Here is a 13,600-nt window from a genome sequence, read left to right as displayed (position 1 = left end):
CTGTTGAGATTGGCCACCAGCCCTCTGAGTGATGCGGGAAGACCCAGAAGTGGGAAAGCAGCCAGACATTGGTATTACAGTGGTACCTCTACTTGCGAATTTAATGCGTTCCGAACGCACATTCGTAAGTCGAAAAAAATTGTAAGTCGAATCCCATAGGAATGCATTGGGAGAAAAAATTCGTAAGTAGAAGCAACCCTATCTAAAAATTCGTAAGTAGAAAAAATCCTATCTAAACCGCATCCAAGATGGCAGACGGAGCTCCATTTGTAAGTAGAAACATTCGTAAGTAGAGTTATTCGTAAGTAGAGGTACCACTGTATTGACCATAAGAGGCTGCCAGGTATAAGATGGAAGGAAAGAGGAGAATGTAGGGTAAACAATGGTGAATAAGGAACCAAAGATTGGAGGGGAACCACCCTAGGATCTTCAGGTGAAAGGCAGTATACAAATTTAATATATTTTTTTTAAAAAATAGACATTCCTTTGGGTATACCATGTGTTGGCACGAGGATTTAAAGTGCTGTTACTTTCAGGATCCATGACAAGAGGCGACTCAGAAAACCTTTTAATTTTTTTAAAAAATATATTGGTTCAATGTTAGCATTGCAATTTCAATTTTATTGCAACTTCAATTTCAGTTTCTTTGTTCTTTATTCTAGAAGAAGCAAATTCAAGACAGAAATCAATTTTCATGCCTACTCTCTTTGTAGGTTCTGGTGTGCTGAAATAATTTTGATGGAGATATTAATGAACTGAGACACCACACCATGGTCACCATGCAAACACTCTGTGACTCTAACTGTGGTAATTTAAATAAAAAAAGTTGGAGAACTACCGTTAACACAGAATCCTTTGGCCCCATACATAGTTAACATATGATTGCACAGGAGCTGCTTCTCTCCTGGTGTGATTCCCTTGCTGCTCAGAAGTAGGTATGTTTGAGACAACCATGTAGGTTGCAAGGGCCAGTCATCTGTGACTTTCCCACCTGATGGCTGCCTTCCATCCTTACTGCTTTCTTTGTTCAAAGGATGTCAAGAAAGTAGGAAAGTGTTCACATCCTGTTTTCAGATTGTTTCTTATGCACCAATTGGTGCATCTGTTTTTAGAGCTCTGGGAGCAAGGGAAACCAATCCTTCTCGCCGCTGCTTCATCCTCATATTTCTTCCCAGCGGCAAATAGAGCAAGCAGGGTTCAGCTTTCTGCTCATTCAGCCAAGTCATTTTTCCAGTTTTCGTGTGAAACATTGAAGGTCTTCCCAGAGAGATTCTGTCGGGATTGCTTGTATGATGATAAAAGCAGAGCCGGTGGCATTATCTGCTGTATTATGCACGTTCCTTTGCTTCCTACTGGAATGGAGAGAGATTTCCATTCTGCCTTGGATTGCTGAAGGATAGCTGGGATGGGCAATATAGAGAATACAAATGGGTGAAGAATGAACTGTCCAATGCATCTACATGGCAACTGAGGATGAAAAATAAATGGATATTCAGTTCCCTCCCTGAGCTGCTCCTTTTGCTCGATTTTCTTTACCATTTTGGAGACAGCTGAATAATGTGGTGAAGGTCAGGGAGGGGGAGAAATTGTTGAAGATTCATTCCCCGTGTCTGCTGTCATGGGATTGCTGTTTATCACATGATGGTGTATGTTTTCATTCCACAGTGGGAAGTGACGAAGACAGGATGCTTGTGTTACTTTCTTTCCTGAAGTGGAACTATTGTCCTTTGTTCTTTCTCTTGGCTGTCTGATGCGAGAGAGAGAGGGAGCCATGTTGCAGTGCTCCCGAGTTTATTATATGTAAATAAAAGTAGGTTAGCTAAAATGCTGAGTTGCTGAGTTCTGTTACGCAACTGCGCAAAGTTTCTTGGCATCAGTCCCTGTGATGTTCGGGCAGAAGAATGCTTTTGAAGCTCCCAAACAATTGACCAGGAGGGAGAGAACATGCCAGTTGGACATGTGTCTCTGCCAGGGTCCTACTCGAGAGTAGGAGATCCTAACAGAAATATGTAATATTCTATTTGGAGTTTGGGAAATGTTATTATCTCATAATTCTGAAGGTATATCTATTTCGCATGTCTCTGTGTTCGCATGTCTCCAGGGCTGTTCGATGTGGTGACCTGAAGAAGTTGCTGACTTCAGCTTCTGTGGGAGCCTTTTCTGCTGCACATCAGTTCTCTGTAGCAAACATCTGGATTTCATGGGGTTGAGTAAGGGTAACCTGGCGGGTTGATCAGCCATCAGCTGGGAATGATGGGAGTTGTAGTCCAACAACATCTGGCGAGCACCTGCATTGACTGCCTTTGGCTTACTTTCTCAAACAATGAAACTTTGCTTTGTAACCTGTTCTTAAGTGATCAAACAGCATTACAGTGGTACCTCGGTTTAAGTACACAATTGGTTCCGGAAGTCTGTACTTAACCTGAAGCGTACTTAACCTGAAGTGAACTTTCCCATTGAAAGTAATGGAAAGTGGATTAATCCATTCCAGATGGTCCACGGAGTACTCAACCTGAAGCGTACTTAACCCGAAGTATGAGTGTAATTGGTTCTGGAAGTCTGTACTTAACCTGAAGCGAAATTTCCCATTGAAAGTAATGGAAAGTGGATTCATCTGTTCCAGACGGGTCCGCGGAGTACTTAAACTGAAAGTACTCAAACCGAAGTGTACTTAAACCGAGGTATGACTGTATAATCAAATGCTTGTTTGCTTTTGATAACTTTTGAAAGCTTGTTTTCTTTAAAGTTCTATAAAAGCCGGAGGGGGGGGGGGGGAGAGAATCAACTTTGTGTTTTGCTGCCAATGAAGCTGAAACCTCAATAGAATCCACCTCAGGCTTTATTCAAACATCACCAGTGGGGTTTTTTAAAGATTAGCCGCCATTTCCAGCCTTTGCCTTTCATCCGAAGCTTCAAAATTGCTTTACCCATTCTTGAGCTTTGTAAATCCTGACACTGTCTGCTTATTAGAAGGAAGCACATAGATTGGGATTTACAGACATTTAACTCAGGATCAAGGAAACACACATCTCTGTGTGATTCAAAAATGGTCTGCTTTATCCTTGTGACTAGCATTTTGAGGTGAGATCCCGCAAAATTAATTCAATGGTCACAGCCCAGAATTTGAGATTTCCCCCCAAAACAGCATACAGCCTGTTATGTGTGACTATACATTCCAAGTAGGGATGCAAGAATTTCCTTTATGTGCCCCCAAAGGAATTCAAACTTTTGCATATGCTTCAAGGAAATGCACATGCAGGATCAGTGCTTTCTATGGCCTCCAAGTGAGCTCATGCAAAATCGTTGGGGGGTGTTGGAGTACCTGTTCCTTCTTCTGCCACCACCATTGCCAGGGACCTCCCAACCTGACCTAGGGCAGAGGAAGCGGGAAATCATGATGGCGGCTCCAGCTGTTCAGCAAATCCTTTCTCCCCACTGCGGACTGGGTTGGGATATGTCCTAGTATCTTGCTAAAGGGGGTTACAGTTTTAGATTTGTAAGCTCTCACAAGCAAAGTCACCAGTTTCTAATGCACCATGGTGATTAACAGAATAATAACGATGGTTAGCTGAAAAAGACGCTTCTCATTGTGAAGATATGCTTGTTCTGACTGAGGTTTGTGCTGTGCAACTATATGTCCATGTGTGCGGAAACTTCCCTGTCTATTTCAGTGTCGGGAAAATTGCCCTTTGTCAATACAAATATCAGGAGGGAGCAAAGTTTTGACTCCTACAAGCCTTACCTTTCATTACCTCCCTAGTGCATAGCCTTCAACTATACCTATTTTAACAGGTACGCTGCTTATTTTCTCACTATGTGCAATGCTTGCTGGTGTGCACTGAATTCTCACCTTACACTGCAGCTGACCTGCAGTGTGACCTGACCAAGTGTGGCTACACTGCTTGTCACAAAAGATAATTTTGAATGAGTTGTACTGGGGTTGTGTGTGTGTTTTGCAAGTGTGATCTCCTCGAATGTTTAAAAAAACTTTCCATTTGTCAGAGACACATTACATCACACACAAATTAGCTATTTGTAATGTGTACATGAAAACATGCTTTCTGAATTCCAAAGCAATGGAACAGTATTTCAAAAATGTTCTGTAGGAGCAACAATGTCTCAAGCATTGGCCTGTGTATTGTGTGGTCTTGTTCTCTCTGGATTGTACTACCTCAAAATACAAGTGAAGGAATCACATACTGGAACGTTTCCCACATAAAAATCTATCTGGATGTAGAAAAGTAGTGTGTCAGGGAAGATGCTGCATTAGAGGTTTTTCTCCCCCTGACACTCTAGCATTCTACTGGCAGAGACATTTTGATGCTGTGTTGCATCTGCATTTCCTGTGGTACAGGCAGTGCTAAGAGGTGGCATATGATATTTCTGAACACGTTGCTTGGCCCTCACTCTAAGAAACTTAGTGGAAAAGTTTGGAACACGTTATCTGAGATCACTTGTGTGCATGTTTGAAATATACAAGGAGAGAACATGTTCTCCCTCTCCTGGCTCTTCTTTTGTCTGCATTCCTGATAGATGGTGTTTATCCTCCATAAAATCTGTGCAGCTCTGTCTCAACATATGGACAATTCATTAGAAGAGTAAAATCTTCTGTGTAAAGTGCTTTGCCAGCACAGGCAGCATCTATTTTATGAGTGGAATAGAGACCTCTGAGGATCAGCCTTCCCAGTGTTATGTTCCTGTAGGATGTAACATGACACGGTGCGCTCATAAGTCCTGACAAAGGTTGGAGCTGCAGTTTTCTTTCCCCTTGGGGCTGCGATTCCAACTTCTGGTTCTGTATGCATAAAAATAATTATGTTCTTTTTTAAAAAAGCACACCAGAGGGATTCCACAGTGTCTTGCGTATGCTGAATTAAATCCTGCAGTGTCAGCAGTTAAAATAAAGAAATAAAATCTTTTGTGGCCTTTTTTGTGTGTGCTGAAAAAACAGCATTTGGGGGTGCTTTTTTTCAACCAGGATTGTAGCATAAGCTGGAGAGCTGATGCAGTATATCATAAGAGTTAGCAAGCCCCTGGTTCAGGTTATCCCTCAGGCAGGTCTTTATTTTAGGTGGTCTCATGTGAGCGCATGTCTATGAAGCTCGATATCCCATCTTTATTTCACGCATTAAGGCTGACTCCAGGTTGCAGTGAGAGTGTAGCAAAATCCTAGAGTACCTAAATGTTACATCACTTAGGGCATTAGAAATTAAAACTGCAGCTTGCACTGGGCTATGTCGAGAGCCAATGTGGTGTAGTGGTTAAGAGCGGTAGACTCGTAATCTGGGGAACCGGGTTCGTGTCTCCGCTCCTCCACATGCAGCTGCTGGGTGACCTTGGGCTAGTCACACTTCTCTGAAGTCTCTCAGCCCCACCTACCTCACAGGGTGTCTGTTGTGGGGGAGGAAGGGAAAGGAGAATGTTAGCCGCTTTGAGACTCCTTCGGGTAGTGATAAAGCGGGATATCAAATCCAAACTCTTCTTCTTCTTCGTCTTCTACCCCAGGGCAGGCAGCAGTGCCTGTATGTCCTGCCAGGACCATTGGAGGACCCAGTATTTGCCCCTGCGTCCTGGGTTCCCCACCAGTTTTGATAGGGATAAACACAGGTTAATGTTTTGGCTGTTTAACCCAGAACTCTTACCAAGCTATTGATCAGCATCCTTCCGTTTCTCCATCTCTCTTTCCCTTCCCCTTCTCTGATGCAATGTCTCTGCTGTTATGCTCACACCATAAAGCAGTATGATACCAATTTTTAAACAGTCGTAGCTTAATCTAAATAATTCTGGGAACTGTAGCTTGCTATGGGTGCTGAGAGTTGTTAGTAGCTCACAGAGTTACTTTTCCCTGCGAAGAGGGATTGTTTGTTAAACCACTCTGGGGAACAGGGGTCACCTAATAACTCTCAACTTCCTTAATTCATCATAGAAACAGAAAGCTGCCTTGAAATGCTTACTGAAACAGGAAAGTGTTTGTCAAGTGGCTGGAGTCCAGCAGGGAGGGAGCCTGTCAATTCTCGGTCAGGAGTGTACAGAGTTCTGTCTCAGTTTTATGCTTACTGAAGCACCATCAGAGCTCTACTCTCCTGTAGCCCGACCTGCCCTTGCCTGAGATCAGTGCTTTTGTAAGGTCCACAGAAATCACCTATGAAGTGCATGGAAGGCTTGAAACAGCTACATGAATGCTGATTATCTGATGCACGCAGCAAACACCCATCTCTTTCGAAGCTGAAATGCTGCAGATTTATTTCAGCAAAAGTTACAAGATGAAATTCCTGGAATGAAAAAGGCTGTGGAAAAACGATTATGTTCGAATTAGCAATTATTCAACGGAGGGGAGTGCACTCTTGCAGTAGATAAATGAGTCACGTTTGAGGTGTTGGTTGGTGTCTGGTGCTCATTCAAATCCTTACTTGGCTGGGAAGCTCCCTAGGTGATCATTGGGATACCAGGGCCTCTCTGGTTCTAGCCTCCTCTTAGGATCATTTTCAAATAAGAATATTTAAGATGAGAATTGCAAAGCACTGTGCACAGTGAAAGCCACCATAAAAATGACAAATAACAATGGAAAATTGGAATATGAAAAGACCTAACATAAAGTTAATTTCTTCAGTGGGAAATAAACAGACTCCAAAGCTTATGTGTGATTATCGAGGCAATTTCGTTTTTTTAGCTGTGGCGGTTTGGGTAGGATATTATTGTTATGTGTTTTTGGTTGCAGAGTTTGTGGGTGCCTGGATTTTGCAACTGCTGAAATTTAATCAATGCTTGGAGAAATAAACTGGAAGTCAGACCCTTAATAGCCAGCCTGATAATGGCCAGAGTTGTTAAGCAAAAAAAAAAAGGGGGGGGGGACAAGGAGATGGGTGATTAAGAAAGCAGAGAATCTGTGTCAGCTGGGAATTGGGTGAGCTCAGAGTCAGGTAGAAGAGCAAAGGCGAGTAGCAGAGTTTGAGGACTGCAGTTTGTCTCGTGTGCTCTAGGAAAAGGTTTTCAGTCAGTAAGCAGTGATGTAACTGAGAAGAAGAAATCTATCCGGTTGCCTAGTGCAAAGTTAGGCGTTATGTGACTGGGAAAACAAGGCAAGCTGCAGGGCAACAGGCAGGAGGTTGGATGTCTGCTTGAACCCAGAACTGAGCCTATGGGAGAAGTAGGACCCTCTTGGAGTGCAGTGCTCAGGTTGTATTCATGTGTAAGCAAACCATATATCATAAAGGCACCACAGTCTCCTGTGTCTCATCTCCAAAGGAAAAATGAACCCTGGGTGTCCTGAAATGTCTCACTGCCGTGGAGATTGGGGTGGCATGCAGCATAAATTATGTTTTTAAAGCTGGCCTTCACAGCTTGTATTCAGCCAGTCGAAACAGCCCACCAGACATGTACTGTGGCCCATCATCCACTTGACAATGTCTCTAGTTTTGCAATCCTAGGGAGGTATCAAAAACAGGAGGTTTATTGAGCCCTGGTATGGCCTCCATACAGTACATGACTGGTGGGGTAACATCTTGTCTACCAAGGTTATACAGCTTGTTTCTGGCTTTAGTTCTCAGATTTAGAATTGACTGGGGTTCCTAAGCCATTTTTCTTTGAAGATCATTGGGTTTGTTTACATGGGCATTTATTCCGAGGTAATAGTTTTGTCATTTTCTTTGACCTGTGGTTTCGCTCTGTCATCCTTGTCAACCTGTGGTTTGTTTAGACAATTGAAGAGAGTAAATAGATAGCTTAATCATGTAAAGAAATAATGTTCATTTAAATGTACGCTGCAAAAGCCCTGTTGTACAAGGGATAAACCAAGCCTTATCTAAAGGTGGATTTCATATCATGACAAATTGTGGTAGTATGTTTGGAATAAGTAGTTGAAAAACAGATTTTTATTTTTTTTATTTTTTAAAACCCTTGTAAAATAAATTGCTTTATTAGAAAGATTGGGAAGATTTCCTAGTTGCATATTTTGTTTTCTTTTTCAAAACATCAGTTTGATTAATCTGTATTCAGATGTACCTGTCAGAATTTAATGCTGGCTGGGGAGCAGCTCTCAGGGGCGAGATGAAAAATGAACTTACAGTACTTAGGTAGAGACGCACACCATTTAACTTTATAGAGCCTAGTTTGCCTGGTTTCCTCAATAACTCCCTTATGGGTTCTCTCTTCTATAGGCCCGTTGAAAAAGTACAAATGGCTCTAAACAGCCTTTGCAAACTGCCTGCTGAAGTTTTAGACTACAACTCCCATCAGCAACACCCAACACAACTGGGCAAACAGAACAGAGCATCTGGAGGGGAGCCTGGTTGGCAAAAGCCGCTCAAGAGAACCAGAGAGCTGGAGTCTCTCCATTGCTTATTTGGTTCTCCATGGATAGCTGCTCATTTTTTGTTTGTTTTGGCTGATATGTTAAGTTAACTCAGTGTTTCTAAAACTTGGGTTGCCTGCTGTTGTTGGAATACAACTCCCATTGTCCCTGATGACTGGTCCAGTTGGCTAGGAATGATATAGTCCAACAACAGCTGGTGACCAAAGTTTGAGAAACACTAAGTTAACTGTAGACATACTTTTGGGGGGTAATATCTGAATACAATTGTACCTCGGTTCTTGAATTTAATCTGTTCTGGGAGTCTGTTCGACTCCCGGAACAGTTCGAGAACCAAGGCATGGCTTCCGATTGGCTGCAGGAGCTTCCTGCACACAATTGGAACCTGCTCCGGACATTTGGCTTCCAAAAACCGTTTGAAAACCGGAACACTCACTTCCGGTTTTTGATCGTTCGGGAGCCAAAACGTACGACTTTCAAGGTGTTCGGCTTCCGAGGTTCCACTGTATCTGAATTTCGCTGTTTTCTCCTGAGTCTGAAAGCAGTAGTAACACGTGTCTCCTCTTCTCTACTCATACAGATTTTGACATAGGCTGGCCAAGAAATTGAAGTCCTGATGGGGGACTCAGGATCGAGGCGTTCGATCATTGTGTCCCGGCTGCCAATATTCAGGAGAAGTATTAGCCGGCGGCACGATTCCCTCCCGTCCTCGCCAACTTCTAGCAATACCGTTGGTGTCCACAGCTCTTCTCCCTCCAGCACCAACTCCAGCTCAGGTAGCACCGGCAAGCGCAGGAGCCTCTTCCGCACACCTTCCATCAGCTTCCACCACCACAAGAAGGGGAGCGAACCCAAAGCCGATTCTCCAGGGCAGAACGTGAGCATTTCGAACGGTGCTCAGCCTGGCCACAGCACTTTGCAGAAGCTCGGTTTGGAGGAGCACGTGAAGCACAGAGGGAGGCATTCGGTCGGCTTTGGGAGTTCTCGGAGCAAGAAGATCACCAGGTCTTTGACGGAGGACTTTGAGAAGGGGAGGGAGCCTTCAACCCATAAAAACGTCTTCATAAATTGCATAAGGTCTGGGAAGAATGAAGGGGATGACTCTGGCTTTGCAGAGGACCAAAGCAGGGCCTCCGTTAAACATTCCTCAAGGAAACTTCTCCCCAAATCCTTCTCGACACACTACAGGTTTTCAAAGCCAGTCCCTCAAAGCCAGTCCATTTCCTGCGTGCAGCCATCTTCTTGCTTGTTGGACATTAAGCCCAGTGTTGAAAGTGAGCCTGTGTCGGCGAAGTCTTCCTCCCTGTGTTCTGCTGACATAATAGAATGTGCAGGCAGCTCTTTGCAGTCACCACTGCTCTCTGCTGACCTGACCACAGTCCAGACGCCTTCCGAGTTTCTAGCACTGACAGAAGATTCCGTCTCGGAGGTCGACGGAATGCCCAACTGCGGGAATTTGCACGGGGAAGCCTTTGCCCACAATGTTTCTACCTCTCAAATCTTCCTCAATCCCATTGCTGCTGCTGCCACTGCTCCTCCTCTTCCTCCTCCTGTTCTTTTAAGGAAGATGGATCATGCAGAAAGTGTTTCTCATTGTGCCGTTCTATCGCCCAGAAGTCACAGGGCCAGAAATGGACTGCTCAATGAAACTAGTGCCATATCTGAAACCCTCGATTCTAATCGAAACCATGCAAAAGTATTATTGCAAGAGCTTCCTGCTAAACAGACCCCCCATCCCGAAGAAGCAAACTCAGGAGCTGAAGCACAATTAAAACCCTTTGTCTTAAACCAGGGGGAAGTAACTGAACGTTCCCCCAAAGCACAGGGACTACCTAGAGACCAACAAGAAGTTAAAGCACCGGAACATATTAGAGAAACCATCCCAGTAATTGAGTCGAAGATTATTCCTTTGTCTTCAGAACCGCAGCCTTTTCAAGCCCAGCAAGCATATGAAATAAAAGGTATAAATAGTAACTTTTCTGTTGTCTCCTATATAAGCGGGTGGAAGTTTTGAAGTATATTTGAATGGCATTCAGCTAGGGGCTGTCGTCTAGGCCTTTGGCGTCTGTGGGCTAAAGTTCCTGGAGAAATGTCAAATGAAGGAATTATGGTAACTTCCACCTAATATGGCCCTGGAAGAGTTGGCATGCTGCACTTTTGAAATGGCACAGAGTAGTGGATCAATATTATAGAAAGGCTGATTTGCAGCCCAGGGCCCAGATGGACAAAATTATTGTGCAGTGCTGGGGTGGAGAACCTGTAGCCTTCCAGGTGCTGTTGGACTCCAGCTCTTGCCAGCCCAAGCCAGCATGGCAAAGGGTTGGGGAGGCTGCTGGGAGTTGTTGACCAGCACCATCTGGAAGGTCGCCGGTTCCCCACCTCGGATCTCGTGTGAAAGGGTACACATTCAAAATAAGGCAAAATACTTAGGGGGAGCATGGGAGGGGAAGTAAATTACTATTCCTATGGCTTTCACCAGAGTGGACATTCTCTGCACAGCACACTTCTTCTTCCTCTCCTTCCTCTCTCTCTGTCTCTAAGACGCTCTGAGTTTGCATTACCCCTTTCTCCTGATTATCACTGGAGTCCATTTTGTCACCAGTTCCTGTCAAGATACAGGCATATTTTATGAATATTAATGTGTAGAATTTAAAGAAGCATTTACTTGATTTACTAGCATTTTACAAAAATCACTGCGGGGAGGGAAAGGGTTTTGCAATACTTTATTTTCTTACATTTATACATTGCTTAGGGAAGAACAGAGGAAGTTGCCTTATCCACCAGCTGAATGGCAGTAGCTATTCAGGGTTAGAGACAGGGGTGTTTCCTAGCTGTACCTAGGGAAGCTGGGGATTGAACCTGGGTTCCTTCTGCACAAGAAGTAGATGCTTTACCACTGAGCTACAGCTGTTCCCACTGAACCAAGGAGGCATACATGGATGTTTCTTGGGGGTCACCATCCAGGAACTGGCCAGACCCGGACCTGCTTAGCTTCAACAAGATGGCAGCCTCATGTGCCTTCAGACCATACCCTGGGACCAGTACAACTCCTCTTGCTTCTTGTTGCCTTCTCAGGAAGTGAATTATGTAATTGGCCAATTCACCCAATCCTTCAGCATGTATTGGTGTCCTTCCTGTGCATTTCTTGTCTGAATGCAGTGCTGTGGGCCTCAGTCAAGGTTCAACCTGCCGCAGCTAATTTACTTTAGAGAAACATGGCTTTGAGTTAAAGAAATGTTCAGTAGCTTTTGTGGCATGTGTGCTGACTGGATCTCTCTCTCCCCGCCCCCCTCATCCCACAGTGAATCTTGCTAGTAGTTTTAGTCCATACCGAGAAGGAAGATTCATAGAAAAACGCCTGAGATCCTCCTCAGAAGGCACTGCTGGGAGCAGTCGGATGATCTTGAAACCAAAGGATGGCAACCCAGAAGAAATGAACAGCTTGAGAAAGCAGAGAACGGGCTCCTCCTCATCTAAAATGAACAGCATGGTAGGTTTGCAGTACTTTAGCATTTGGGGGCATTTTCTTCAGGTGATCATTGCTTCTTTGCCTCTTGTTCTTAGTGACAAATGGGAAGTGGGGAAAGTGACAGCTAACATGGTATTGACGTATACAAAGGAATGGCAAGATCAGGTAGTGCCCAATGAAATTTTCACAAGACGTAAAATACAAGTGGAAATCTGTAACGAGGTTGTGAACTCCCTTTGTCTTTGTTTGGTATGCATGTTTTAAGCTACCATCCATTCAGGTTATAATGCTGCCAGCTCCAAAGTTGATTTTGCCACTGTAACTGGCTCTGCTCCAGCTCTGAGGCTGACTCTGTCTGTGGACCACCTGCCCAATTTCCTGAATAGGAGTGTGAGGCTGGGGAACACACCACATGAGATCAGATTCTTCTGCTTTATTCCTTTAACAGGTACATGTGCCACACAGAAAGGTGCCACATTTGTCAAGGTTCAAAGGCCAGTAAGGGACCTATCTATCCAATAGTGCAACCATGCTTAGTTCAAACACACAGAGGTATTACATGCTCCGAATTCTCACATATGGGAGGTGGGAAGGTGGCCGACCTTGGAAAGGGGTTGTGCTCCCCTGGAAGGAGCAGGATCAGAACTTGGGGATGCTCCTGGATTCAACACTGCTGGCTAGGAGCGTGTTTTTTCAGCTCTGCCTAATTTGCTAAGAGACAACTCTGTCAGGCAGAGACAACACGACCAATCTGGTAACTTCCAGATTGCATTACTGCACTGTGCTCTACGCTTTACCTTGAAGCAACACAGAAACATTAATGGGTTCAAAATGCAGCAGTCAGATTACTAGCTGGGGTTCCTTCACTGCACTGGCTCCCAGTTAATTTCCAGGCCCAATTCAAGGCATCAAACGACTCAGACCCCAAATACCTGAAAGACTGCCACTTTCCCTACAGACCCTCTTGGGTGCTAAGATTGGCAGAGGGGACCCTGTTGGTAGATCCTCTGCACTCAGAGTCTCTCTCTCTCTCCCTGTGTGTGTGTGGGGGGGGGGGGCTCAGGATAGGGCCTTCCTTGTGGCAGCCCCTAAGTTGTGGCACACCCTCTCCACAGTGGTGTGTCCGGCACCATCACTGTACAGCTTCTGGTGAATGCTGAAGATGGATTTTACACTTGAGGAGTGTATATTTTTAGGTCCCGCCTTATTTCTGTGGTTGTAAGTTGTTTTAATAAATGTGTTTTAATGTTCCAACTCTCCCAGGGCCCTCAGGGTGAATGGTGGGCAGTGTAGCAATAGTGGTTTATTAATGCTTGGGCCATGGGCCGTTCACATATCAGATAAATAGGTACAATACAAGAACCAACAGTATAAAATACTACATAAAATCACACTGCCACCTAGAACCGTATAAAAACCTACATCATAACGATACTACGTAAATCACATGTAACATATATAAGCCTAACATATTGTAATATATATATATATATATTGTATATACACATATTGTAAGGGTGAAGTTTAATACTGTACAGATAAAAACATTAGTTATTTAAAAATACTATGGTTAAATAAGAGTACCCCGAAAGCAGCCAACTGCAATCTCATTAATAGCTCTATCCTGGATTTTCATTGCTGCTAGGGCAAAAAGTTTGTGAGTTACCCTAAGATCAGTGCCTGACAAGAGGTACAAAATCTTTTCTGGAATGGTACTGGAATATAAGTGGGTAATGCAGTGGTACCTCGGGTTACAAACACTTCAGGTTACAAACACTTCAGGTTACAAACACTTCAGGTTACAAACACTTCAGGTTACAGAC

General features: G+C 44.1%; 1 protein-coding gene across 2 annotated transcripts in view; it reads left to right on the top strand.

The window, feature by feature from the left end:
• CCSER1 (coiled-coil serine rich protein 1) overlaps positions 1-13,600 on the top strand; it is a 702,960-nt gene that overhangs the window by 117,256 nt on the left and 572,104 nt on the right. For both annotated transcript variants that reach the window (XM_035113300.3, XM_035113302.3), the window contains exons 2-3: positions 8,889-10,269; positions 11,611-11,798. In XM_035113300.3, coding sequence (XP_034969191.3) covers positions 8,925-10,269; positions 11,611-11,798 — 1,533 coding nt within the window. In that variant the 5' untranslated portion in view covers positions 8,889-8,924. The remainder of the gene's footprint in view (positions 1-8,888; positions 10,270-11,610; positions 11,799-13,600) is intronic.

Source organism: Zootoca vivipara, chromosome Z1 (assembly GCF_965207765.1).
Source record: "Zootoca vivipara chromosome Z1, rZooViv2.hap1.1, whole genome shotgun sequence".
Lineage (NCBI taxonomy): Eukaryota > Metazoa > Chordata > Lepidosauria > Squamata > Lacertidae > Zootoca > Zootoca vivipara.
The sequence above is the reverse complement of the archived record's forward strand: the minus strand, read 5'-3'. Positions and strand labels throughout refer to the sequence as shown.